The sequence below is a fragment of the Crocodylus siamensis genome, chromosome 1 (assembly GCF_052110815.1).
Source record: "Crocodylus siamensis isolate JL-2025a chromosome 1, ASM5211081v1, whole genome shotgun sequence".
NCBI classification, from domain to species: Eukaryota; Metazoa; Chordata; order Crocodylia; family Crocodylidae; genus Crocodylus; species Crocodylus siamensis.
The window spans coordinates 123,999,396-124,027,028 of record NC_143395.1 but is presented as its reverse complement, the minus strand read 5'-3'; the positions used below and the strand labels follow the sequence as shown (position 1 = coordinate 124,027,028).

The window sequence follows — 27,633 nt, the reverse complement described above, 5'->3', positions numbered from 1 at the left end:
AGCTGACAATCTCGGTGGGACTTGGAACCTGTGGAGAGCTGGGAAGTTGGCAGAAATGGCCCAAGAGGGTGGACCCATGATTAAGGGGGGCTGACAGCCAATCTGCTGGTCTCAAGGACCTTGACTGGCCTAGGCTGGGGCCAGGGCCCAGGAGGGGGCTAAAGGGGCAAACCCACTGCAAAGGGTATCCAGTGCTACAGAGGTCTTAGTGCACCTACCGACCTGTTGGTGGGGCCAGGGCCTGGAGAGGTATGAAGGTCCCTGGATGGGGATCACTGCTGAGAGGTAGGAGTCAGGGCCAATACAGCTAGAATGACAATGGCTGAGGAAGCTATCTGAGGAGGACGGCTTGAGAGCAAGGGGACTGAGCAAGGATTAGAGCCAAGAGTAGAGATAGAGCCATGAGATGGAGTTAGGGCCAGAAGACCAGGAGAGGGGCAGAACCCCTAAGGGAGGCCCATGAGAGAAAAGGCAGGGAGATGAGGGAAGCCTATTAGTTGGTCCTGGGTAAGACGGAAAACTGCATCCCACTGGAGCTGGTTGGTGTGGTGCGGCAGTCTCCAGGAAATGCTACACCTGCACCACTCCAGTGAAAGGCAAGGATGGGGTGCCAGAAAGCCTCAGCACCCATCGCCTTGTGTGTTACCCCATGGAGGGGAAAGGCTAGGGCAGTACACCCTGACGGAAAAGCATGGGGCAAGGAAGATCAGATGGACCATGAGGGTTCCCTAGGCCCGAAAAGAACTGAGCTAGGTCTGACTGGAGTTGAGTTGAGAGGCTTGAGGGGAGCCAAGAGGCCTGTACAGAGCTAGGAGACCTGAACCAAGTTGAGGGGCATAAGGGGCCTGAGTCAGAATGCAGACCAGTTGGGGGCATAATCCAGATATGACAAGTAGGATGCCATCTGCAAAGCATGGGACAGTTTAGGGAAGGCATGGAGCTGTGCAACTGGCCCAGGAAGCTGGGGCCACAAGTTCAAGGACATCTTAGTAAGATCAAGACAACCTCCCGCATTCTATATATAGCAGTTAACAAAAAGGCACGGCGGGTGAGTGCGGGGCGGTTTGCTCCTAGAACAGGGTGATATAAATTTTTTTTTGGGGTGCCTTGGCACTGCCCTGCTATGATACCATTTTTGTATTATGTTCATCACCACTGTGTCTGTTACTCTCACTGTAAAGGCAATCCTGTTAGAGCTAAGTGAAGAAATATTGGGAGGTAGTAAAGTAACAGTATAAGCTTTTCCATCCTAAACTTTGTGCCCTATGAATAAACAGTGAATTTTAGCCATCTACTTATCATTCTGACACCTTTGGTGAAAACTTAATTCACCATTTTTTTAACATGCAGTTAAAAACACATGGCACCCTAGTATGCCTATTGCTGGACCAGCCAATATACATTTGCAGTGCATCTCACACAGAACTCATATGTAATAACTCAAAGATTATTTCAAAACAATTTCATATCCGATTTTGTGGACCTCCCACTAACACTTTAATTGTTGCCACACTACTTTTATGAATTTCTGCTTGTGAACATTTGTTTTCTTCCACTCCTGAAATATTCAAATCCCATAAATGCTCCTTTTCACAAGGGATACCCTCCTTTAAAGTTTATTCCCCCCCCTCCCCATTTTATATAAATTTAGACTTTTCTTGCTATTTATTATACTCAGATAAGTAAAACGTGTCAAGGAAACTTTTAATTTGAAAATGATAATTAAGAGATCTAAATTTTTGTGTCCCTCGAAGCAGTTTTTTGCCTTCATTTGTTTGAGAAATGAGAAATGGTAAAATGCCATTTTACCTACCTGAGAGAGGTTGAAAGTAGCAACAGTGCTGTCATCATACAGAAGAATATTAATTGTGTCTAGAGCCCAGGTACTTTCAGCCAAAAGGCCAGATTTTAGAGACATCATCACTCGCCAGGCTTCAGGAGTCACTGGAGAATGAGAGAAGGAAGAAAAGTAAATGTCACTTGTACTGGAGGATGCTTGCGTGAGTTCAAGACAAGACTTATGTCATGCTAGGTTTACAGAATACAAGCAAGCTCATCTGCTAAAGATGGTGTGCTCAGATTTGAAACTAGCACTGAGCATTACTGCTTCAACTGTGGAGTCCAGCTGTTCTTCTGTCTTAATGGCAAAAAGTAAAGCCAGAAAGCTACTGTTTCTAGGGGTGTCTGAATAACACTTTTTCCTGCCTTTGCCTATGCTGAAACAGTCTTTCTAATATTTGAGTACTTGAAAAATCTAAGAAACAAAATAAACAAACCAAAAGGTCCACCAAGAGACATATAATTCTGTTTTAATTTCAGACCTTTACTCTTCTCTTGGGGTGACAGCTGGAAGGAAGGCTGGGGGCACCTTATCCCAACTGAATTATATTTAATTAGTTTAGCACACTGCAGAGATAGAGATCACATATGATTAAAGTATTCAAAGTCAGGTAGTGCAGTGGTTGCTGTACAGATAACTCAGGTTGGCTGAGGGGACAAATATGATGGAAGCTGTATCTTGGAGGAGCTGACTTGTGTAAGTCTACCACCAGGAAAAAATGGGACAAATAAGCCACAATAAAACCAATGAGATGGGACCAAAGGAAAAGTGGAAACTTGAGCACCTGTAGTGGGATAATTGTGACACTCAGAGAAAGAAAGAAAATTGGGAAAATTGTGGAGAAAAAAATAATAAAGTTCTGATTTTCAAGAACAGATGTATTGGAACGAGCAAAAGGTTATTTAATGCACAGAGGCAGAAAAGGATCTTGGAATCACTACTGATTCCAAGATGAACATGGACCACCAATGTGGGGACACAGTCAGGAAGGCTAATCACACTTTGTCATGCGTCCATAGATGCATCACGAGCAGGTCCAAGGAGGTGATCCTCCCCCTCTATGCGACACTGGTCAGGGCGCAGCTGGAGTACTGCGTCCAGTTCTGGGCACCGCACTTCAGGAGGTATGTGGACAGCATTGAAAGGGTCCAGAGGAAGACAACTCATATGATTAGGGGGCAGTAGGGCAGGCCCTATGAGGAGAGGCTACAGGACCTGAACCTGTTCAGCCTCCACAAGATAAGGCTGAGAGGGGATCTGGTGGCTGCCTATAAACTTGCCAAGGGGGACCAGCAGGCAAAGGGAGAGTCCCTGTTCCCCCGAGCACTACTGCAGGTAACAAGGAACATAAGATGACTGAGAGTAGATTTAGGCTAGATATCAGGAGGCACTACTTCACAGTCAGGGTGGCTGGAGCTGGAACCAACTTCTAAGGGAAGTGGTGCTTTCCCCTATCCCTGGGGGTATTCAAAAAGAGGCTAGACAGCCACCTAGCTGGGGTCATTTGAGCCCAGCATCTTTTCCTACCCATGGCAGGGGGTTGGATTAGATGATCTGCTTAGGTTGCTTCTGATCCTACCAACTATGAAACTATGAAGCTTGGTAAGCATAAAGAAATGACTCAATGATACTGCGCCTGGTATGTTTCTCATACAATGTTCCAATTTTTCAGCTACTCAACTAATAAATACACTGGCCATTTGGCATGGATATTGGAACAATGGGTAACACGAAATTTGAGAGTCTGACGCTGCCCTGATCTTTAATACAAACACAGAACTATGAGGACTACCGGTCTCAAGACAACTGACTTGGTCTCAACACATAATGCTCCTTTTGTTCCAAGCTGCTGAAATCCCATGTTGCATTTCTTGGGTTATATCTGACATGTGGGATAACCACCCATGCTATACAAGAGTGGTTTGGTGCTATCATGGTTTAACAGAACATAATCACTCTACACTTACCAGAGTTTCTCTTTCAAAGCAAGGTCAAACTCAAAATAGGGGAAAAAAAGAAAAGAAATCAGAACTGAAACCAGGTTCTGTATTTCTATTTCTGCATTTGTTGGATGCTCACCAATATCTTTTGAGGTAATCTTTCGTCTTGGTTTTAAGACTGGCTGTGATGCTTCTACAGAGCCTGGAGGGAAGGTAATTTCTCGCCTAATGGGTGGTGGCTGGGGTGGAGGACCTGTGACCTGTGATACTGGAACTGTGGGCATAACCTTTTGCATCTTCATAGAGGGTAGGAAAGGAGACTTGCTTGGAGACATACGATTCTCCAAAGAGCGCTGGAAAGATGCTGGACTTGGAGCCCTAGAGATGTGGTTTGGCATTGAGGGTGGTGTCTGGTAGGATGACTGAGGAGGTCGAGTGATAGGCTGCATGGAGGCTGAGGATGACATATAAGAAGGCTGACGTTGGTTGACATGAGAAGGCCACTGACTCTCGTGGTTTATCCTCTGATCAGGTACCATCATATCATCAGTACGATTCATCCCTGGATAGGGTGGGGCCTGTGTGGGGCCTCCAGGGCCTTGCCTGTTCTGGTAAGGGTAAGGCATATCATTTCGGGTTGGCCACATGTTTTGCTGAGGACCTTCACTGGTGGATGATGACTGCATGGGGCCGCCTATCATTTGGGGTGGTATTCCATGCTGCTGTATTTGTCCTGGGCCCTGCATCCTCTCCCTGTTATATGGATATGGATACTGTCCCTGCATGGGCCTCCTGTCTGGTCCAGAGTAAGTGTTGCTGTACTGGTTATACATTTCTTGCTGCTGGTTGCCATACTGCATGTTATACATTTCTCCTTCGTGGCGTTTTGCTGGGGGCCCATACATGCCATCCATATGACGCTTGTAGTTCTGAAATGGAATGTTTCAATCAATCAGCTTGATTAGCCAAGAGCGCTGTTCAACATGTAACAAAAAATGGAACGGGCAGTCCTAGATTCTAGCACATTAGCATGAGGGCAACGTTGCAAAATGAGCACGCTAGGTAGGAAATAGTATAGCAGTAATGTTATAACTATTTCTGCAAACAAAAGATACATTTCTTTTATTTGTATACATATGCATAAACTGATAGAAAGCTGAGCCTGCCCTGGGCTGGAATGGCTTGCTTGGCAGGAAAGGGGGCACATGGCCAGGGGGGAGGGAACATGGGGGAGACTGCGGGGTGTATGGTGGGGATCCTGTATCCTTTCTCTCTCCACCCACTGCCTCCTCCCCACCTTACCTTCTGCTCTGCCTTCACTCCCTCCAGCCACAACCCTGCCTGGCCTGGAACTGCCATGCTGCTGACTGCCCCATAGGAACAGAGCTGCAGGAGAAGGTGAAGGGGGGATGGGCAGGGAGGGGGGGAGGTAGGGGCAGGCACAAAGGGCAAAGCGGGGGCAAGCAGCAAAGGGCAGGCATAGGCATGGAGGGGGAGGTGGCAGGAGGCACAAAAGGGGATGCAGGCAGCACAGGGACAGGCACAGAGGTACGAGGGGAGCAAGGGATGGGAGGGTTGGTCCCTCACTCCCCACTGCTGCTTTCCTCACCACAGCAGTGGGGGCACAAATTTAGGACAGCCTTCCACTAATTAGAGTCTAATTCACAAATGTATAATTTTGCATGTATAGATTCTAATTATTGGGAGGGGGGAGGGGCCATCTTGGATATGGGAAAACGTGGTATTTACAGAATGTTACCCTTGGGCTCAAATTTCTAGTGCTTGCTATCAGACCAAGAGTGATTTATTTATTTATTTTTAAGAACTCTCACCATCAAATTCTCACCATCACATCCCAGAGCTGAAAAAGTAGTTTTTCACCTGCTAGGATCTCTTTCAGATCTTTTTTATGCTTGGACAACTAAACATTATTTTTTCAATTTAAAGCTTGCCACAGACACTCTCCTCTAAGGACACACATCTAAACAATGGGTTTTGACAGAATACATGTCAAATAAACTAGGCTGACTGGAGGAGGAAAACATCCCTCTCAGCTGAGTTTGTTACCCTAAGTCAGTGATTCTTTGTTACCCCAAGTCTGGGATGCTCCCAGATCAACTGAAAGGTGCCATGGGATGTGAGGAGATTTTTGTGAGGTCTGAGCATATACACTGATTAGCGCTTAGGCTTGTCCCTTCCTGGCCAACTTGCCACCCCCACTGCCTGGCCCCTCTACAAGGCAATAAGCACTGCAACATATAAATTACTCTTGAAAACTAGGTGCCACTCAATTCACATAAGTTATGGAGTAATGCTTCAAATCCAGTGAGGGGTGCCTTGAGTCCAAAGGTCATGAAACACTGCTCTAAATCATCTTTACCCGCACACCCCTAGTCGCATTTAATTTACTGTGAGATTATTCTAGCTAATGGGCAAATTCAAACATTCTATGCTAGTCTATATGGATTCTTATACTACCCTTACCAACTTTACTACATAAGAACCTTACACTACAACATTACGCGATACAACTAATATCTATTATGTTAGTCCAGTGTTTCAGATTTAAGTCATCCCTCAGGAAATGCCAGCTCATAGCTTTCACTTCTGTTTTGGCTATGAAAAGATAATAGAGCAATTCTTCTTTTGCAAACAACTCAGAAGGGTCAGAAATTCCTAAACTATTTTTTAACACCTATTTGAAATTTCTGGGTTTATCTTATAAACCTTGTTTGCACTCCTAACAATGCTAATGTTGCATGGCACCCCACACACCCTTGTTCAGAATCACTGCTTTACTCTATTCTAAGGACTAAGGAGAATTGTTTGTGTGGGATAGCATTTTGTTTGTTAGAGCTTATGGTTTTTTGTTTTTTTGGGGTTTTTTTTTGGGGGGGGAGAGGGGGAGGGTAGTGTTTCTGTACCTGCTGGTATGCATTTACATTGAAGAAGGCAGGTCAAAAAAAGTGAGTCTTAGGCTGGGGGTAGGAGGTGGTGAGTTTGTGCTGGTGCTTAGTTCCTGTGGGAGTTCATTCCATGGTTCAAGTTACACTGAATGCTTTGAGGCAAAAAATGTGAATTAAACGTGCATTTTTTGAATATATGATCTATGGTAAATTTGAAGTTATGGCTCCCCAAGAAACCCTAACTCAGACACATTGAACAATATATACTAATGTACCAATGTTAACATCAGAAAAAATTCTCTATGTATGCAGAGTGGGTCACTTAGAAGTGCTGTGGGAACCATACCCTCTCAGTTTTTGACTCTGGCATATATAAAAATCATAACCACTGTGTTGCATTAAAGTTCAGTTCAGTCTTAACTGCTGAACTGTCAAACTATTCCAGAAATAAAGGGTCTGTGGCTTGCTTTTGGTCCTAAACAAGTGTTTAATATACTGGGGTAAACTCAGCTGGGAGATGAACACTGCCACAAGATGCATGCTTGGTGGAAGTCAAGAAAGAGGAATCACTGACACTGTTTAAATTAAATTACACCACAATTTCAAATGTGATGGTTACGTACTTAGATCCTGGTTGTACACAGACTTATTTTAAAGATGTGAGTAATCTCATTTCACTGGGACTAAGCATTTGCTGGCTTGGGATGGCAGTCATAACAAGGGAGCGTGTAGATGTAAAAAGGGATTTAGAAGATGAAAAAGACAGCATGCCAAAGTCATGTCAAAAAGAAGGTCCCACTAAGGTTATTCAGCCATTGACTTTCATCCCATGCAACTTCACACCATCTGTCCAACCTTAATTTTTGCCCCTAAAATGTGACAAATATGCAAAGGTCAAAATAATACTCCATTAGCAGGTTTCTAGAAAAGGACATCTAGCATAGGAAACAGGATATAATATCCTTAATAGTGGTAATTTGAATTTTATGTATATTTTTGTAAATTCTATGCAGATCCCGGTTTAAGAGCACCCAATTAACTTATTCTTTGAATATTTTAGTGTGAGGTATCATTAACAATTTTGGTACAGATCTTTGAAAATTCTCTATTAAATCACACCAAACTACTCAGGACACCATTTCTCATTATGACCACAAATGTGGGGATTCATGACCTAGTCATACTGGAACTATTACGAGCCAAGAAGTAAGGTAGAACATTTCAAAAGTAAACTTCAAGTGCATTTTCTATACACTGTAACTTCAGATCTCCTCTTACTGAATATTTACTAAATCTTTGCCCAGGAGTGAGAAGTGGTTTGCAAATGTGTAAACCAGCCCTGTTTTAAAAGCTGGCTTATATTCGGAAACTAGACCTAAATTTATTTACAGAGTTGACTACCAACTACTTTTTAACACACAGGATGAAATGTTAGTCCCACTGAAGTCAAAGGGAGTTTTGCTTTTGACTTCAATGCGGTCAGAATTTCATACACGGCATATTACCAATATATTACAAATTCTATGTCTATAAAAATATTTTTAATTTTCAATATAGCTTGCATGTTCCCTATATTATGAAAAAGCTCAAATGTCTGAATGCTTAAAATAAATGTCAATATTAATATTGTATCTGGAATAAGCCATCTGATATATATTCAGGGTATATGATTATCTAATGTATGGGCCTTGTTGTAGCCCTGGACTCATTATAGGACTATGGGTGCCCTACCAGCTGTGAGGGCTATATGTTTCTCTTTCTGTCACACTTCTGGATTTAGTTTCCTGCATGTGACAAGTGCTTTCTGGTCTGCCAGGCAACAGCTTTCCTGTTTGTCTCTGCAAATGGGGTGGTGCAACATTACCAGCCTAGGAATTGCATTGTTCCAGTCTGTCTGCTTTGTGTGTTTGCAACTTTCAACTATTTCACATTCCATAAACTGGAACTTAAATTTATGCTTTTTCATTAGAGCTAACACATGGCTTTGTCATTGTATACCCACTGCTAAAACGGATGCTGACTTTGGCTCAAACTTTGCTGCTCATCTGTGCAAAAATCATACACATTCAAAAATGTGTTTTCATTCAATGCAATGAAGCATATTTTGGGGTAGGAGGGGTTGAAATTTACTGGAAAAGGTTACAAGAATTGTCAGGTCTCTCTCTTTTACCTGCTGCTGTGGATACATTCCAGGTTGATGTCCTCCATATGCTGGTTGTCCTGAGGGAGGTCCTTGTCCTGGGTACTGCTGTGCATATGGTTCATGCCTAGAATTATGCATTCAAACCATACTTAGTACTGATGGAACACCCAAAATACTGGAAAAATGAAACTGCTCTAATAATTGTGTGTCTATTCACCACATCATTTAATTTTCAAACCAAGACACTTGGTACAGTGGTAATAATTTATTTTTAGAATGGATGGTAATGCATTTTGGGGGCATGCTGCCAAAGCTGTTAAACCCCTACACCAGGTGCCATGAAAGGAAATCTAATGGAAACAATACATTTCTTGTATAGAGTGTATTTGATTGGTACAACACCAATTACATTTCTTGAATTACAGTAGTCCCGTGTATTGCAGTAATTTATCACTTATGAGTAGAAGTCACAGAAGGAATATGGTAAATGGAGTTACCACACAGAGTAAAGAGTAGTTAAAACAGTGTAACATGGTGGTATATTTTAGTAGATAAGACATCTGATTAACAGAGGAAAGGCAGCAAGTCAAAGTCTTGAGTTTTAAAGAGTGGTTCTCATCAAGAACCTGACTGTAAAACAGTGAAGACTACAGAATATAACTAATCTTTTTTTTTAAATGGTTTCAATTGAAATTTTCACTCTAGCTGGCTTATTATGAAAAATGAGCATATAACAATACAAAAATGACAGGATATTACATTCATGCAGTTCACATTTTAATAAATGTTTTGAGACGTTATACTTTTTTCTAAGAAACAGACTATCAGTCTGTTAAACCTGTGTCAAAAAGCACAGGCACAAAAGGACAAAGTTTGTACTTGTAAACTTACCTGTGGTATTTTTTGACTTGTGACAGTTTAAGTTTAAATCCTAACATTCTTTGAATGTATTTTTTAATAAAATGCAGATAATCAGTTGAAGGAAAATACAGAGGTTGATAAATATGTACACCTGATAGTGGACAGCAAACTGGATAAGAACTTAAGGTCTGACGGGATGACAAATTATAAATCAATTTAATTCCGGGCTATATACACACAGGCATTGTATTACAGGCCAAGATGTTAGCAGCCCGTCTCCGTACTGCACTAATAAGAATACACTGATAATCTGAGGTATAGCTCTGGACAAAGTATGACAAGGTATATTTAGGGAAAAGGAGAAAAATAGGTTGAGAGGGCTGGAGAATGTGATCTGTTAAAAAAGAAGAACTAATGGGCTTGACTTGCAAAGATACTAAGAACCCAAAACCCTCATTGCCTTGGCTTGGTACCTCATAAAATCACACCATAAATGTAGAGAGATTATCTATAAACAACACAACTGATAGAAATTGTCTAAGGTCTGAGGCAAGGTAAGAGTAATGAGATGAAACTGAACAAAGGAAAACGTAAGTTATATATCGGAAAGTACTTGAATGTTAGATTCATTAGTCCATAGAAGGATCACCACCTAAATGAAACGATATAACTCTCAAAGTCCAAACAATTTAAAAGTAATCTGGAAAATTTGAGATTACAACAGAATCTAATCCTATATTGGCAGGGAATTAACAAAGAGACCATTCCTCTTCTAACATCTATGGAAATACAAAATCAAGGATCTCTTCCAACCCCCCAAAATAAACCCAACGTAAAAACCTACATAGGAACACACAAACAAAAGTAACACACCAGGCTACTGCATATTCTGTCTACATACTCTCAATAGCTTCTAGGTCTTATAATAACCTGGTTAATGAAGATATTACAAACAGAGAAATCAATGTTCACCTTTGCTGGCCAGGGTAACGATTAGGAGAGTACATGCTTGGGTCACTGTTTGAAGGCACCATGTTGCTTTGACCAGGTGGTCCCATACTGCCTTCAGAACCCAGCCCATGATCCGACCTAAAAAATGACAAAGGAAACCTCATTCTATAAAAAGCACTTATTCTCCAAAGTTCCCAAAGAAATAAATTCTCATGGAAAGGAATCTCACACCTAAGAACCTCTCGCTGTTACCCTTAATCTCTCTGGTACCCCATCAACGTGGCTTTTGTAATATAAAATGGTAAGACGGGGGTTTTTCTGCCTCTACTGCTTCACACTAGGACTGTGAAAAACACCCCACTATTAACTTATACTGTGCACTATGTTGTATGTCATCACGAAACTTTAGCAAAGAAGCAAAAATGCACAACTTGCTGCAGGCATTCGGGGGAAAATATCTATGGTTCCAGCTTGCAAACCATACTACAGAACCCAAGCACTGCCTCCTACTGTGTAAACATCAGCAATTCAATGGCACTTTTTCCTCAAAACCTTTCGCAGGACTAGGGGTGGGATTTAATTTTACTTCACAGAAATGTAAAGTATGTGGATCTAAACCAGTGTGCAAAGGACCATTAGGGACATACTGTTAATGTAGTGTTCCTACAGCCCAGAAAGAATGTATAGATCTTAGACGCTCCAGAGGAAGTTCTAGCCACCAGCAAACCAAACATAACATTCTGAAGATGCAGATTTTGGTTCTCATGAAAAAAATTAAAATAAACAAAAAATCTACTATGCAGAAAAAGCCAACACCTGCTTAGGTATGAACACAGCAAGAGGACTAACACAAGTGCTACTTTAGCCAGGCATAGCACAGCACAGCAGCTTGCCAAAAGCAGCTGTCAAACACACCCACTTGCTGATCAGCTGCAGCTTGAGTGACTTCTCAAGTGTGACAACTCCTTCCTTATTAACTTCTGCAAAAAACTAGACTCAGTCATTACAAATGGCTCGACTCCCACTGATTTAGTAAGCAGCTGCAGGAGGTGGGGGCTACTATGTTCTCTGAAAAGTGTATGAGGGAATGAAAAAGAAGAGAGGATCATTTCTACTAATAGACTTTGCTTTTTGCTGAAGACTGACTCACCTCCTGTCATAGCCACTTCCATAAGAGAACTGCTGTCGCTGGCTTATGCTCATGTTGGACATTGCTCCAGATGGAGTCTGGTTATACATGTCCTGTATTCCACTGTTGGGCATCTGTCCAGGGGTCATGAACGGCTCATTGCTTCCAGGCACTGCAATAAGAAAAGAGAAAGAACTGCAAATTAAACATATTATTTTTGGTGTCTGAAGAGGACTTTCCAGGTTCTATTAAATGACATCATTTAAAATAATGTCCAAAAGCTTAACTCTGCCAAGCTGAATCACTAGGGGCAGCTGTACACGTGCTCCAGGGTAGGGGTGGGTAATAGGATGAATTTTAATAAGAGCAGCTCCTGAAAGTCAGGAGCTGCTCTAATTAAAACACACGCAGCTTCTTGTGTATTCAGTGTCCCACATTTCAAAATGGCGGTGGGGGTGCTTTAACTAAAGCTTGTTTACAGACTTGATTAATCAGGTCGGATCCAACACCGAACACTTTGGAGCACATATAAATGTGCCCTAGATGTGTAACAAATATTAGGAGAATGATGAAAGTGCCTGAAACAGTGCTAATGGTAAGCTTTTGCAGCAAGGGGGCCAGAATATCATGGAACGGGGGAAAAAAAAAAAATATCAGCTTTGGAATCTCATCTTAGGGCATTACATTTATCAGATGGAAATCTTACATCTTCCTTTGTGTCCTAAAGACAAGCTCAAATCATATTTCCTCTTTTCACTCCAATGGTGTTATACACCAATTCAGACTTAGCTCTAGAAAACAGAAAGGCGTATGTAGAAAACTCACTATTTCTAGTTGCACATTGTAGTCACAGGGCTTCCTTTCCATACATTACATACGCAAAACACTGCCTGTGATGTGTCTGTGAACGAGATCCTGTACCCGAATATAGATCTTTCAGCAAGACTGGTATAATTTTAACTGTCCAAAAAGACACTTGGTTAGCAGCCTATGTTACATCAGTCCCCAAATAAATGAATGAAGTAGCTCTATCCTCATCTTTTTAGTTTGTGATACTAAACATTAAAAAGAAAGTTAGATATTAGGACAGATACAAGAAAAGAAAAATAGTATTTCTTCACAAATAACTAATGTTTCCATTTCCTGTCTCCTGTTGATATAAGACAGACTTGATTTGTAGGTAAAGGAGTGAAAAAAACACCAGATGGGAGAAGCAGGAACCCTTACAGTAAGGGACCAGAGAAGCAGTTTTATTTATTCCAGAAGATAAGAGAATGAATTACATGTATTATAGCAGGCCAGGAGCCAGATACCCATAGTCCCTGTGCAGCAGGGATAAGCTAAGCTCAGGTGCTGAGGAGCAGCAGGCCAGGCAGTGGTGGCAGTACTGCAGAGGATGGGCAGCATGGCACAGTTCTGACACACTCGTTCCCTGTGTTGGATAAGATTTCTTTGCCAAATGGATTTGGCCGGCAGGCCATAGGTTGCTGACCCCTGCATTACAGGATGGCATTTGAAGATGCTAGAGACCCTGAAAGAGGTTTCCAGGTTTTGTCTGCAATTTCCTCTTCCTCAAAATGGTTTTGCAGATGCAGCAATCTCATCAATAGAATGCGCTGTGTGAGAGAACAGATCTGAGTTTCATCGGGGGAGAGGGAAGACGTAGTTTTAAGACATGGTCACCTTTGCAAGAAACACTAAGGCACAATCATAGCATTCATTTTCACTTATGACTAAGTATAAAACAAGTGGCGAGATGCAGTAAGTCAACTTGACCTCAGGGTGGACCTAGAAATCCAAGTCAGTCTAAGTCAAAAACAGTTCAATTTCCCCTGAAACTCCACTGTACCTTTGTACAATATAGGATTTAAAGGAAACATGAGGGCTTTCTCTACCCACTGTAGAGCCCTTTCTAAACAGTCGCATCAGCAGCACTTTTTTTTTTGAACTTATGACACCACTGCATCTCCTTTTATCCTTTTCACCTGCTTTTTGTCCTTTTCTTCTCCATCACCTCCTTCTGCTCTCTTTCAGCTGCTGCTTCTTACTTTCTTTCACCCCCACCAGCTGCTCTTCTCTCTAGAGAACTCTGCCTCTCTTCATACCCTCAACTCTTTCCTGCATGCAAGGGTGTAAGGAAGTAATTCAAAAGATCCTTTTTAAATGTACTTTAAAATTCACCAGAAGGGCCCTAGAGAAGTGCCCAGGGGACTGGAATTAGCTTTAATGTTATTTTTATTCCTGCTTTCTAAAAAAAACCTTTAAATTTATGTGATACCTTTCATCAGAGGACCTCAAAGCGTTTTAGCAATTAATTAATTAAACCTCACACACATGTTCAGTACCCAGTTCAAAAGTATATCTATTTTACATCTGTGTATACTGAGGCAAAGAGGGCAGGAGACTTGTCAAAGATTGTACTGTGAATCTGTACTATGGCCATGACAGAATCTGAAATTCTGACTCTGTCTCCTACCGCAATTGGGAATGTTACCGATTTTGCAACACAGTTTACTATGAAGAATGCTATTAGAGGATGAAGAGTCCAAGTCTCCTCATTTAACTTGATGAACCTTAACTGTATGGTTTAAGTTCTATAGAGTGTTGCCGAAACAAACTTAATGGACACTTTCAGATCTTACTACAGCCTGAAGTTTACAACAGTATAATCTGACTCTGAGATGGGGAAACATGCAGATAAGAGAGAGATGCAGGGTACAGAAAGACAGCAACTGTATCAGTATCAAACATTCAAATTATAAGGTGCAACTATTAGAAGTGCATGCTTCTGGAATGATACAAGTGGAGCAAAACCATTGCAACTTTTACTCCCTTGTATTCAAGGTTAAATGTACAGTAGTGTAGCCAACTGGTACATGCAGTCCTAAGTGCTATACTGTATCAGCTGGTGTATACTTGTATAGAGCAGCTCCCCACTCCTTTTAAAGTGGTTAAAAGGTATGTTTAGATATACCTGCATGTATACCTTCTTTTTCACTATAGGAATATGATGTCACTGATGAAGGAGATGAGAGGATATACAAAAAGACCAACACTAAGCACACCTTGACAAAACCAGAATGTCCTGTTTAGATGAAACCTAGGAAGAACACATGTAGACCCCCACGAGATAAATACCTTTTCTCATCCCACCGAAAGGGTCCTTATTCGGTTCATAGGGCATCCTTCCCATCATATCTGGCATGTTTATCCCCTGCTGGTACGGTGCATTTGGCGTCATGGAGTTTCTCTTCGGGAATGCTGAGTCACTTACATCAGAGAAAGGATCATGCACACTAACTGCGCTGTTCCTAAGCAGATGAAAAAGAGAAAGATTAACACCACAGGAGTACATTAGAAGAACTGTGCTACCAGTCCAGGCTCTAAATCCATTCAGTCTACTGTTCAATCTCTGACAGTTGCCAACACAAAATGGTTCAGAGCAAGGGACAAAGTATGTAACAATAAACAATTACCAAATCACTTTCTTCCTAATTCTGGCTGGCTTTTTACTTTTCACTTAAAGATTTTTTAATCCAGTTGAAGGTAATTCATATAATCGAAACCATTTCAGAATCTTACTGACCTGCTTGCCTTAACACCCTAAGGCAATGCATTTCACAGGTTAATTATACGTGTTGTGTAAAACAGGTAGTACTTTCTCTCACATTTATATATGTTACCTTTCAATTTCACTAAGCACCTCCTTGTTCTCATATTAGGAGAAAAACTAAACAGCAGCATTTAGTTTTACCTCCTACATAACACTCATTGTGGAGCGGTAGTAACATTTATGGTTGCAGCCTTCTTTATATGAAAGCCCTTATAAATTTGGCCTGAAAGCCGGTTGACCTGATAATTCCCAGATTCTGAAGGCAAAGAAGACTATTTTTACAAAGAAGAAAGAAAATTCAAATAATCTGAGTAACAGATACTTAATAACGGTTGCCCCAGCCCTTTCCACCTCTCCATATAGCCAGTTATCTTTGAGAACCTGTGGGCCAAAGAGATATTAGATAAACAGACAGAAGTTATTTTGTTGCAGTCTGGGACATAATGCTGCTTCCGCTGATGTCACCAGGATTTTTTCTGCTATAGCCTTCAGTGGAAGTACACATGAGAAGAGTGCCCTCTTCTGGCTTGCTGCTGCTTAGTAAAAATTTGAAGGTCCTTTAAATGAGAATAAAATGTTCTTAACTAACCAAATTCTTCCTTTAGCTCAGAGGTAGAGAGGGTGGGAAGGGGTACTATGTATTTAAACATATACAACAAGGGCTTCATGTCTTGGTTCAGCAAATTTGTGTGGTTTATTGGAATGTGGGGTTAGAAGAAAAGTCCATGTTCATCACCTGCATGCCCTACTACCTCATGCAATCACTGAATCATATAACTTTATTTATAAACCAATCAAACACAGTCTTAAATCTAGTCTATCTGTTGCCTTCACAACTCCTCTTGGAAAGAAGTTCCAGAATTTCACTGCTCTGGTGGTTGGAGACCTCCTCCTAATTTCCAGCCTAAATTAACACAGAGCCAGTTTACATTCATTTCTTCTTGTGCCAATACTGCCCTTTATTTTAAATCATTCTTGCTTTCTTCTTGGCGTGTTATCCCATATCATCTATTGTTCTCCCTATGCTAAACAAGCCAACTTCTTTCAGCTTTCTCTGAGAAGACAGGAGAATGGTCAAGGGAATGGGGAGAGCTTAACTTTTCTCTGCACAAGTTCTAGTTTGAATCCCTCTTTTCTGAGCCTGGGCAGCCAGAACTGTACACAGGATTCCAGGGGAGTTTTATACAGTAAGAGAAAAAGCATGAAATGTAGCACTTTGTGTCTTCTATACCTGCCACCCTGCATAGGTGTCATCTGTCCATGAGGTGTTGATGCTGGTGTTGGGGGCTTCAAGTCGCCTGGCACTTCTGTCATGGAATTACTACCAGTAGATTGAGGAGTCTGTGGACCTTGCAGGGAACCAGAATTAGCTGGCAAATGAAAAAATAAGGAAATATTTGAGATACTAAGCCAGTTACTGAGGAAACAGTAGTCATCAAGGAGAGAAGATGGTGTGTTTTTTTTTTTTTGTTTTTTTTTACAAACACTGTGCTTATAGCATGAATTTCAATACTTCAGCCATCCTCGGAGGTGGTGGAGGAATTCCCATTCGTTCTAAAAGTACAAATAGTCCAGTGCCTACAGCAACACAAATGGAAATCATCTAGATAATGGGGGACTTTTAATTTAAATCACAGGCACGAGATACAAAATTAACTTCTGGTTTACACCATTGTAATTAATAGGCTATTCTTAAAATGGTATAACCTCATTACATAATCACTTCCACAACACAAAAATGGTATAACCTTATTACATAATCACTTCCACAACACATACACATGTATAAAGCCACTTTCAGCCTAAAACAACACTTTACACACTTAAACTGGTACATAAATATATCAGAGTAATGGCATAATTGCATCTACCACTGAAGGGCAGCTGTGTCTGAGTTGGAATGTAGCAACTGATTTACAGCAAACTCGCATAACTTTTCAGACTGGACGAAAAAAAATTGCATTTTTTTCAAAAAAAGTAAAGGGAATATTAGAAAAGAAGAAAACAATTAACAAATTCAAAATTATCAAAAATGTAATAGGAAATTGCAGTTAACTCCCCTAATCTTGTAAAAAAGTTATGGACTGTTTAATATCAAGTGGTTAAGTCCTTGGTTTTATATCTTAGTCAAAGTTAGCTACTACGAGCAAACTATAACTCATCAGTAAACTTTGACTCATTAAGAAGTTACGTGGGTAAAGGAGTCATGGAAGTACAGTATGACAGGACACTGAAGAACTTTTTCATACCACACTTCTGCAGTTGGCATTTTTGCAGTGTTGTTGCCTTATCTATGGAGGTACTTTTTTCAGTGAAATGGTATGCATACATTGTGTGCATGTGATTAGATAAGACAACTCTTCAACGCCACCCATTTTATCTGCTGCACCAATTGTGCTGAGACCTCAGTAAGCAATAGAGGGCACCTGTATTGTGGCACTGTTTCACCCTGGTAAATGACTGTATTCTTAATATAATTATAATGAAGATAAAATAGTTTTGTGAGGAGTTCTAATCCAATGAGAATAAGCAGGTATATATCAGGTCTAGTCAAATGAATACATCATATAAAATTGGTGCAGGAATACATTTACTGTGTGTCTTTTAAGTAAACATATGGTTTCCTTATTAAAGAATATCTGATGGACATATTCACTACATGAAGTATATTTTCCCAACTAATTTAATTTTAAAAGTCTGCTAGATGAGAATTAAGGAATTCAAGTACAAGCTTTGGATCTGACTTGCCCTGCCCTCTACGCCTGGTGCCCTGACTGACTTCCAGGCAAATTTTACTTGAGGAAGGCTTGCAGGACCAAAATCAATTAATTTAGTTGCTGGAGACAAAGATTCACTACAAGAAGCAGCACAGAACACCAGAAGATTCAGAAAGAAACTCAACTTGGCTTTAAATGTAAATTTCCTTAGGTTTTTTACTGCCTGGCTGCAGACTGTTATGTTAGCATTTCCTAGTGCCTGGCTATTGCCTGCGTGCTCAATCACTGGGCATGCTGCTGCTGGGGGGAGAGGAGGAGGAGGGACAGATGCAGCAAAGGCTTGATGACATAAAAGGGACAACAGGTCAGGACTGGTCCAAAATCCTAGCAGCCTCCAGCATTTTGATGGATGCATCTTACTCCAGCTTGAAGACCAACTTTTTTCTGTTTTGTTTCATCTACTTCTGTATTGTAGGTTGCCAAATTTGGAAATCAGTCCTGTTTGCAACATGTATAATCAGGATATCCCTGATCCTCAACTTTTCAAACAGCATTTAGTTTTATGCCCAATAGTAATGAAGTTCTAAAATTTTTTAGAAAATCCAGATCCACTTAATATAGTAAACAAAGAAATATACATACCCTCCAAACTCACATTATACTAATATTATATTTGTCTGGGGGCTTTGGGTATTTACAATGATATGCCTGTACCATGATAACAAAAATAAATGTGCGTCTCCTCACAAAAAAACCACTGTCTAAATTAAAGAACTTGAGTAATGGGGCTTGTACCCTGGCTTTAAATCTCAAGATCTTCATAGACTGCATAGACATTAGGGATGGAAGAGACCTCGGAAGATCATCAAGTCCCTTCATGGGCAAATTATAGATTGCCTCCCTGAAAAGTATAAAAACCTGAAACCATTTCTCAGTTAAGTCCTAGATGTTTCTGAGCTTATAAATTAAAACCAGGTATGCAACCTAGCGTGGAACCATGATATTTATTATAAAATATGAAATTGCCTCCACCAGTATATTTCAAGAATCTCTCATGATGGGCCATTAAATACCAATTAAATTCTTCCCTAACCAACCCCAGGCAAGAAGAACTTAATTCCAATCTAAAGGGGAAAAAAAAGCTGACAGACCTTAAGACATATTTTCTCTATTTATGAACTGTAAAAATACATAGTATTCTTATTATAAAATAACTGTGTTATAAAATCCTCTTATATAAAACATGTCTGATTTGAAAATAGGAAAAGAGAGATCCAGCTGAGAATTTGCAAGCTAAGTTTCCACCTGCTAAAAAATGACTGGTTACAAATAGCTGCTAAACATGTTGTATAACGAGAGGGCCAATGTCAAAGCCAGCATGGGGACAGCAATCTTTCTAAAAGTGCTTTGTTCATGTTCCTCAACCTTGACCTGGAGAGGATACTCATAGAGAAAATGTTTTTGCTCAATCTGAGCCTTCAAGAGGCCAGTATTTCAGTCCCCATGCTTATTAGGCCATGGGTTTCCAACAAGGACATAGTTGGGTATGTGAGATATGGATAATTAGTCTACTAGGAATTACAGGAGATCAACAAGTTATTTCACATGCCTGAATGCCACTGAATAGTTAATTTATGTTTTATGAACAGTGTTAGCATACAAAGTACCTTCCTCGTGGCAGAATAATTTAAACACTCAAAATGTTGGTTGTTATGGGTGAAGCTAGCAGTGCTACCCAATTCTAAGGCTGCCCAACACTTTCATTTTAAGATCTGGTTTTCAGTTGCCATCACTTCCTCAAACTTTAGCCATCTGGTGTAAAATTTTTCATAGTGGGCCCCTGCCTTATGCTAATTTTTTAATGTATCCACCAAAGTGGTTCAGCCATTTCTAACATGGCTTGGAAAATTGCCTTTCCCATTTAAAAACATTCTGAGAACATTTCCTTTCGGAAGCACTACTGACCCTAGGGCCTAGGCTTTGGATCCACACCCTGAAGTGAAGGCAAATGGTTCTTATGTTAGGGCTATGCCTTCTGCTGTCCTTATGAAAATCTGGACAAGCTATAAACCTCTGAAAAATTATAGTTTATATATGCTCAGTAGCAACATGCTGCAAAGTCACAGCTAAATTCCATGAAGGTCCTGTCTGCATGGATCATGCTTTGGCATGGTACTGTACAAGACTTCCCTTGTAATTTCAGTGCCTGGCCACTGTAGGCTGGGATGGATCTAAGTCTGGACACTGAATTAATAGCAATGAGTCTCTCTCCTGCACTGTCAACACACCCTGCTCGGCACAGGCAGAGGAGGAAAGTGTCCGAAGTGAATGCAGACAAGCCAGGCAGGGACTGTAGAGGGAACACATTGAGACAAATAACCTGGGGGTAGCAGACTTCACCTGGAGACTTGGAAGGGGAAGTGAGGAAAAAGGGACTGGGAATTGGGAAGAGCAGGCTGCCACTGGATGAGAAGGAGATGGTGAGTCAAGAAGGGAAGTGTGGATGGTGGACTGAGATCCGATGAGAAGCTCTGGGGAAGAGACTGGGACTGGATGGCAAAAGACATTGGGATTGGGAACCACTGTGGCAAGGGTGACAGCTGACAAGAAGGCAGGATGAAGGGAAAGAAGTGTAACTGACTGGATATGGTGGACTGCACAAGGAGCTGGTGAGAATGCGGGTGTGGGGCTTGCTAGGTGTAGTCAGCCCAAGACCCCCCAAATATCACTTATTCCTCTGCCATCAGCAAATTCCTGGGGTTTTTTTTCTTATGATGTAGTCTTTAACTACCTCACCAAATACAATTTCTTCTATGCGACCTCTGCTTCATTCATTGCACAGGATGGCTCTGGTCTGAGGATGTGAGGTGAAGGAGGCTGTTGTGTGCTGGACCCATACAGATGGTAGAAGCTGTGCCATGAGCAAAGCTAGGGAGTGCAGGCAGAGAAAAGATGGTCTTGTGGTTAAGGAATCCAAATGTAGCCCTGGGGAAGTAGGTGCTGTCCCTGCTTTTGCCACAGGACTTCCTATGTGATGCCAGGGGGAGCAGTAACTTAAATCAGAATTTTTGCAGCTGGTCACTGACTGTCCCGTCTGCTGGGTGCTTTGAGACCTGGGGTTCCAATTTTCAGAAGTGCTGAGCACTCAGGGCTATTGATGAAGTCAATGGGAGCTGTGCTTTGACCGGAGAAAGCACTGTAAGGCTACGTCCTCTGAAAAGGCAGGTCTTAGCTGTTGCAAGTCAGCCTCTCAAAATTATTGGATATATTTTACCTTAATCTCTTTTTGGCTTGGTTCCCCCTCTGTAAAAATGGGGATCACAGTGCCTCTCATCTCACAGGGGTGTTGTGAAGATTAATTAATTCATGCCTTTGAAGCTTTCAGATGCCAGGGTGATGAATGCCAGAAGACAGCCCATGAGAAAATTAATAATTCTGTCTTCTGAGCAGGGTTTGAACGCTGCACTGTAAATAAGGCCTCAAGCCACATATTGAACAATAAGGATAAAACAAAATATTGACTAGCTGCATATTCAGTGGGCACCTTGCATTTGGTGTACTGAACTGAACAGGGTATCTGTGGAAAGAAGTAGTATGTGGTTGTATGATTAAAAGCTGTACTGGAATATATATGGGTGGGTGGTCACACTAAAGATTGCACAGGTAATCTTAACATTTCAGCATTTCAGATTTTTTGAGGGCTTGACTTTGCATCCTTAGTCAAAAGTGCAAAGTCAAGCACCTTTAATATAAGTTCTTTTAATATAAATAATTGTGCATTATAGATTATATATCTATGCTCAGAGTACACATATTTGTATGTCCTTCACCATATTATTTATACTGTGTTCTGTTCAACATGAGGTGGGTGAGGCAGACAAGTTATGCATGGTCCCACAATGCTTAATATACATATCCTGTTGGGTTTTTTTATTCCCCCCCATATCATTCATAATACTTCTCTGGACAAAAATCACAAACAGCATTTTTCTTTGTAGCAAAACTGCTGTGTGCTCCTCCTTCAAATCCTTCTTTAAATCCCACTTTTGTTCAGATTCCCAAAGCTAATCTGTTCTCTGACACCGTCTGCATCCAACCTTGCAGCTTATCATTTTGTTTCTACTGCGGCTGCCCAAGCCCGATTGTAAACTCCTTGAAAACAGGGACCTTGCCTTGTTTGTCAAGTGCTGCTTTATTGCCTTTAGTATAATAAAACAACAACAATGGAGAGCTAAAAAGGAGGACTCCGACAACAGTATGTGTTTATTTAAAAGTACCTGAGACCAAGCAGCTGACTTGCAGATATCTAGAAAAAAAAAACACTTTTGTATCTAGTCAGTTTGGGTTATAAGAAATTTTTCCGCATACACACATGTACGCGTGCGTGCACACATACGCTGAGCATTTGTCTCTCCAGTGTCACCTCGGCTTTCCTCAAAAAGGAAAAAAAAAGCTTTTAAAAAACGGAAACAATAAAAGAAAAGTGAAATAAAACAGTATCTTGTGCCAATTGGAAGGAGAGGTCCTACAAGCTCCTTCACAGCTTCCTTTATGGACCACTTCATCCTTAGCTGCAGGAGATCAGCACCGCGATGGCTTTTCCCGTGAAAGGTCTGCCCGCCAATGAGCAAGGCTGCAGGGAAGACCCTTTATTTACAATAGCTCAAGTATGCAGTTAAGCAAAAAAAAGTCTCTCTCTTGCCAGCATTTTTTTCCTTCAGGAAAAAAAAAGTAAAAAGAAATGAATGCAACCTCTTGAAACTCCATTAATATGAGGCCTGACATGCTCTCTAGGATATCCCTACCTTTTGCCAGAAGCTACAAATGTATACTCTAAAGTAAACAATAGAAAGGTTACTGAAGGTTAAGTACATTCACGTACTTCAGACTGAACAGCCAGACACCACGCTGGGAAGATAATTTACACAGCGTGAACCCGGTGCCCTAATTCTGGCGAGGTGGGGGAGGGGGTAGGGAGGGCTCGCTGGATGTGTCACAGGTCTGCAGTGAATGGAGGTCAACCAGAGGGCACCTTTGTTTATAACCCGGACCCCTCTCTCATTTATCTTCCGCTGGGGATTCCCCAGTTGGCTACATGACAGGTTTTGTGACATCACCTGTCAGCTAATAATAGAAATGCAGTCAGCCACCTGCCAGGAAAGATGGATGGGTTTTTGGTTACAGACTTACTAATTGAATGACTGGCTTTTCTCCCCCCTCCTCCCCAAGTCTTGTTTCTCTGCTGCCAAGGAAACGCAGCAATGGTGGCTCTCCCCCTCTCGCAACACAGGCACCAACTTTTCCAGGTTTGCTCTACTGACATCAAGGCCAAGCTCTGGGTTCTGGTCGGGGCGTCCCCTGTGCGCGGCTGGGAGGGGACTTGTCATGCTCAAGCTGTATGAGCAAAATGGTGGAAGACTCTCAGCCAGCACAATGATGAATATTCAGCCTCAAACACATGGGCTAATTAGCGGCCATAATTTTGAGATCCACGTGCATCTAGCTGATTTATTGTGGCTAAGGACATTGCATTTCAGAGCAGTGAGAGAACATACAGGGCGCGTCTATACGAGATGCTACGCTGCTGGAGCAGTATGCTACAGCAACATAGTGTCAGCCAGCACAAACCGTAATGCTGCAGCTATGCTGCTGTAGCGACGTGCTCCCTTGCTATAGCGACGTAGCGGCAAAAATAACCGTGAGCCACTGGCACAGTGCAGTAACGGCTGTTACTGTGTCACCATTTAGTACTTCCTAAAGTGCTAAATGACAGCGTAGTAACAATGGCATGTGTAGACATGCCCACAGTGTAACAGCGGAAAACAGATTTGTAATGTCAGAAGCCTTTTAAAACTCATTTCCTTTGTAGCCATTAAGGGTTTAGCACAAGGGTTTTCAACCTTTTTTAATAAGTGTGCCCCTGGCGGGTGGAAGCGGGGCCTGGGTGCGTGGCCAGACACAGAGCGAGCGGGAGGGTGGGTGGCACACCACCAGATGCAGTGCAGGGTGGTGGGCGGCAGCAGAAACTGGCATGTGTAAACTTCCCCCACCTTGCATCTGGCTGGCTGGGTGGTGCCTGTATGGCCTGCAGAGGGGTGCTGCTGCCCTCCCACCTCCCCTCTCTTGCTCTTGGGATGCAGTGGTGTGGGGTGGTGACTCTCCGTCCCAGCCTACCCATGCTTACCCCCTAGGGCCTTCCAGGGGTATGTGTAACCCCGGTTGACAATCCCTGGTTTAGCATAACAAATACCCAACAGGATCATTTGCAGGTTAGCGTTTACTGCAAAAATAGGCAGAATTGGTACACGTTTTGGTCAAGAATATCAAAACACCATTAAGGCTATGGTGGGGAATACTTTGTTTTCTTTGCATGAATCTCCAGAAATCATAATAATCACAGATGGAAAGCTTGGGAGGAGCTTGCCACCCTAGCACACTTTTCTGTTAATAAGGGGACATTTACATAGTGAAATAACAGTGTAGAAGTGGCAGCACAGGCTAGTAACTTGAATGCTAGCCTGACAGGGACCTTGTGTAAGAACTAAGGGTGCCTGTACATGAGCATGGAGGCTGCTCCGACATGCTGGAATTCCAGCTCTTCACGGCAGACTCGATTAATTGAGTTTGTTGAAGTGTGGCAACTGCTTTAGTTCAAGCGCCCCACTGCCATTTTTAAGCGTGGGGATGCTGATACACAAGAGGCGGCAGCATTTCAATTCAGAGCAGCTCTCAGAGCCGCTGTAATTAAAGTGCTGCCCCCCTTCCACTCCCAGAGTACATGTAAAAGTGCCCTAAGGTAGCTAAGTCTATTCCATGGACTGGGCTCCCATGTCTTTACTGCTGTTGGTACCCAAGCTAACCAGATTTAAGCTAGCATGGGAAAACTGTATACAATGCACTCAAAACCCTTTCAACTGCTGTTTCCCAAGAGAAAGAAATCTGACACACTCAGAGCCACCTTCTTTCTCTGGGAGTATCTGAAGAGACTGGAGATGTATGTGCAAGCTGTGCATTAAAACAGGCAATTAAAATCAGCTGATGTATAGATCACCAGTTTGCAAGGCCCACTGACCTGCTGCTTTGCTAAACTAATCCAATCCCTCTATTCACGCTTTAGGGCTTTTCCCTAGATGGTCAAGTGCAGCACAGAGAGAGAAATTCTGCATTCAGTTATATCCCCCACCTACTTTGAAGTCAGCAGGGCTGCAAGGAATGGAAGCAGTAACAGAATTTCACCCCCTTATGCAATGCAATAAGCCAGTGGGGCAGCATACCACCACCACCACCTCCTGCACATGAACTAGGTTTCTCCTTTCACCCAGAAATTCTAGCAAAGGTCTTCCTGCTCTTTTCAAGTTCCTTCAGTTCTTATGAGCAACTGAGCTTCCTGGGTTTTTTTTTTTAAATAAGTGATTTTCAAGCTGCTTCCCCATCCTTGTCCTTGGCTCATATCCTCAGCTGGTTGCAGGCATGGACCAAGCCCAGCTTCCCCTTCCTGTGACAAACTGGAATATAGGGCTGGATGGGGCCCCCTGATCCACAGAGTTCAATGTCTATACACATATGTACTGGGGCTCCACGAGGATACTGGGGCCTGCTTGTATGGAACCAGTGCACAAGTGTGACCGTAGCATTTAAAGCTAGGAACTCTTTAGTCTACTGCTTCCTGTTCTATTTGAAAACAAAAGAGGAATGGATTATCTACAGTACATCTGCAAGCCTACTTCTTTTGTGTAGTTAAAACGTTAATGTTGCCATAAGCTAAAGAAAAAGAAAAAAAAAAAAGGCTGACTGTTAAAGAGAACAGGCCTGTGCTTTTTGCGGCATCTACACCTCAGCGGGATTTCATGTACTAAAGCCGATACACACTGGGAAAGCCTTTCTCCATACAGAAGTGCAGTCCAATCAGCGACACAACTTCTTTTCTAGCAAACAAAACAAACCTTGAGATCTTTACTCATTCCCCCCTCTTCTGGTCCCTATGCCCTGTTGTGTTTTTATTTTAGAAAAATAGTTTCAGTTCTCTTCATAGACAGCTTGTTTGAACTGCATGTAACGTTGTGATTAAATTTAAACTTGGACTTCGTGGTTTTCGTTTCTAGTTCCAAGCTACACTGGAATCTATACAAGCAGAGCAGTCCATAATGTTTCTCTGCTTTTGTTTAAGGTCCTGATATTTAAAACAAGATCTCAAAATTCAGGCAAGTTTTATGGCAGTTGCCCCCTGAGTCACTAACCAAATTACCAAATGGCAACATTGGGAGCAGGGAAGAGGGAAGCAAAATATTTCATTCAGTTTTAGTTCTGCTTTTTCATTTTAAAAATAGATGTATTTTCTTAGTCTCCTCCCTAACGCATCTAATGGCTTCAGCTCCATTTACCATCCTCTCTCTGTAGGTGAAGGAGTCAAATCCAAGAGCTTTCAATTTTTAATAACAATGCACGTCCTGACCAATCTATGCTTCCTTTAGACTTTCAAATACCCAGACTAACCTTGCTTACAACACTTGGGTCCCTTTTCAGCTCTCAAACTTGCTTTTCAGAGTGAGATACTTGTCTGACATATTAACTAACTAGTGATGGGGCACAAGCCCCATTAAGGTTTTATAAGGTTAAACATTACAGAGGGGAACGCATTATTTCAGGTGTTTTAAAGAGGTCAGCTAGTGATGAAAAAAGGTAAATTGAAAATGAATATCAGGAAAAATTCCTAACAATGTTAGTTTACGGAATATTTACTACAGGCGAAGGGATTTCAGTCCTATCACTTGAGATATTTAGCACACTGGACCAAGCACAACAGAGCATCCTTAGACAGTGGTTTCCAAATATTTTGGGCCACTAAACTGCTGTCGATGTTCTAAATTTTTAATAGGGCATAATGAGCCTTACCATCATATTTTGAAAGGAAAATACTACAGAAGTACATGAGCACTAGTGAGAGCCACAGTTTGGGAACCACTATTACAATGAATAATCCTGCCTGGCCAGGGAAGGCACTACATAACTTAAAAGCTCTTTGTGCTTTTTATATCTGTAAGAGAGGCCCCCAAACTGGGGCCTGCAGTCTGCAAATTCTGTGGAGAACTGGCTGTTCTCTCCTTCTTTTGGACTGTCAACATGCATAACAGAAACTAAGATATGTTAAAAATTTTCCTAAAACCTGTCAATGTAAGCAAATGCTGCAGTTGTCACAGGAATGGAATTGTATTGCCAGCAAGGGGAGATGGCTTGCAACATAGTGAATGGGAAGGTATGTAACCAGGAGATTATTCTGCATTAAATATAGTTCTACAAAACAGTCTGAGAAGCCCCTATTCTACCATTCACTCTTGTAACATTTCTACCCTTGTGTGATTTCAGAGGCAGAAAATATATATGATGACAATTTCTGATGTCTTTTTCCAAATGAAGCCAAGAAATAAACATGCTACAGAACAATAATGTCCTTTACCCCCTCTTTCATTTCTTGAACATGTAACTCCTTTAAGTTTCTCTCTATCGGATGCCAATAACAGTTGTCAACTATTAAG

At 41.7% G+C, this 27,633-nt stretch overlaps 1 protein-coding gene across 16 annotated transcripts in view; it reads right to left on the bottom strand.

The window, feature by feature from the left end:
• Positions 1 to 27,633, bottom strand: part of ARID1B (AT-rich interaction domain 1B) — a 446,992-nt gene that overhangs the window by 4,496 nt on the left and 414,863 nt on the right. For 8 of the 16 annotated variants that reach the window (XM_090041894.1, XM_090041757.1, XM_090041803.1 and 5 more), the window contains 7 exons: positions 16,615 to 16,753; positions 14,909 to 15,081; positions 11,792 to 11,942; positions 10,663 to 10,779; positions 8,857 to 8,953; positions 3,920 to 4,709; positions 1,814 to 1,944 (listed from right to left, as the gene is read on the bottom strand). In XM_090041894.1, coding sequence (XP_089898020.1) covers positions 1,814 to 1,944; positions 3,920 to 4,709; positions 8,857 to 8,953; positions 10,663 to 10,779; positions 11,792 to 11,942; positions 14,909 to 15,081; positions 16,615 to 16,753 — 1,598 coding nt within the window. The remainder of the gene's footprint in view (positions 1 to 1,813; positions 1,945 to 3,919; positions 4,710 to 8,856; positions 8,954 to 10,662; positions 10,780 to 11,791; positions 11,943 to 14,908; positions 15,082 to 16,614; positions 16,754 to 27,633) is intronic. The other 8 variants (XM_090041776.1, XM_090041821.1, XM_090041855.1 and 5 more) reach the window with 1 other exon arrangement.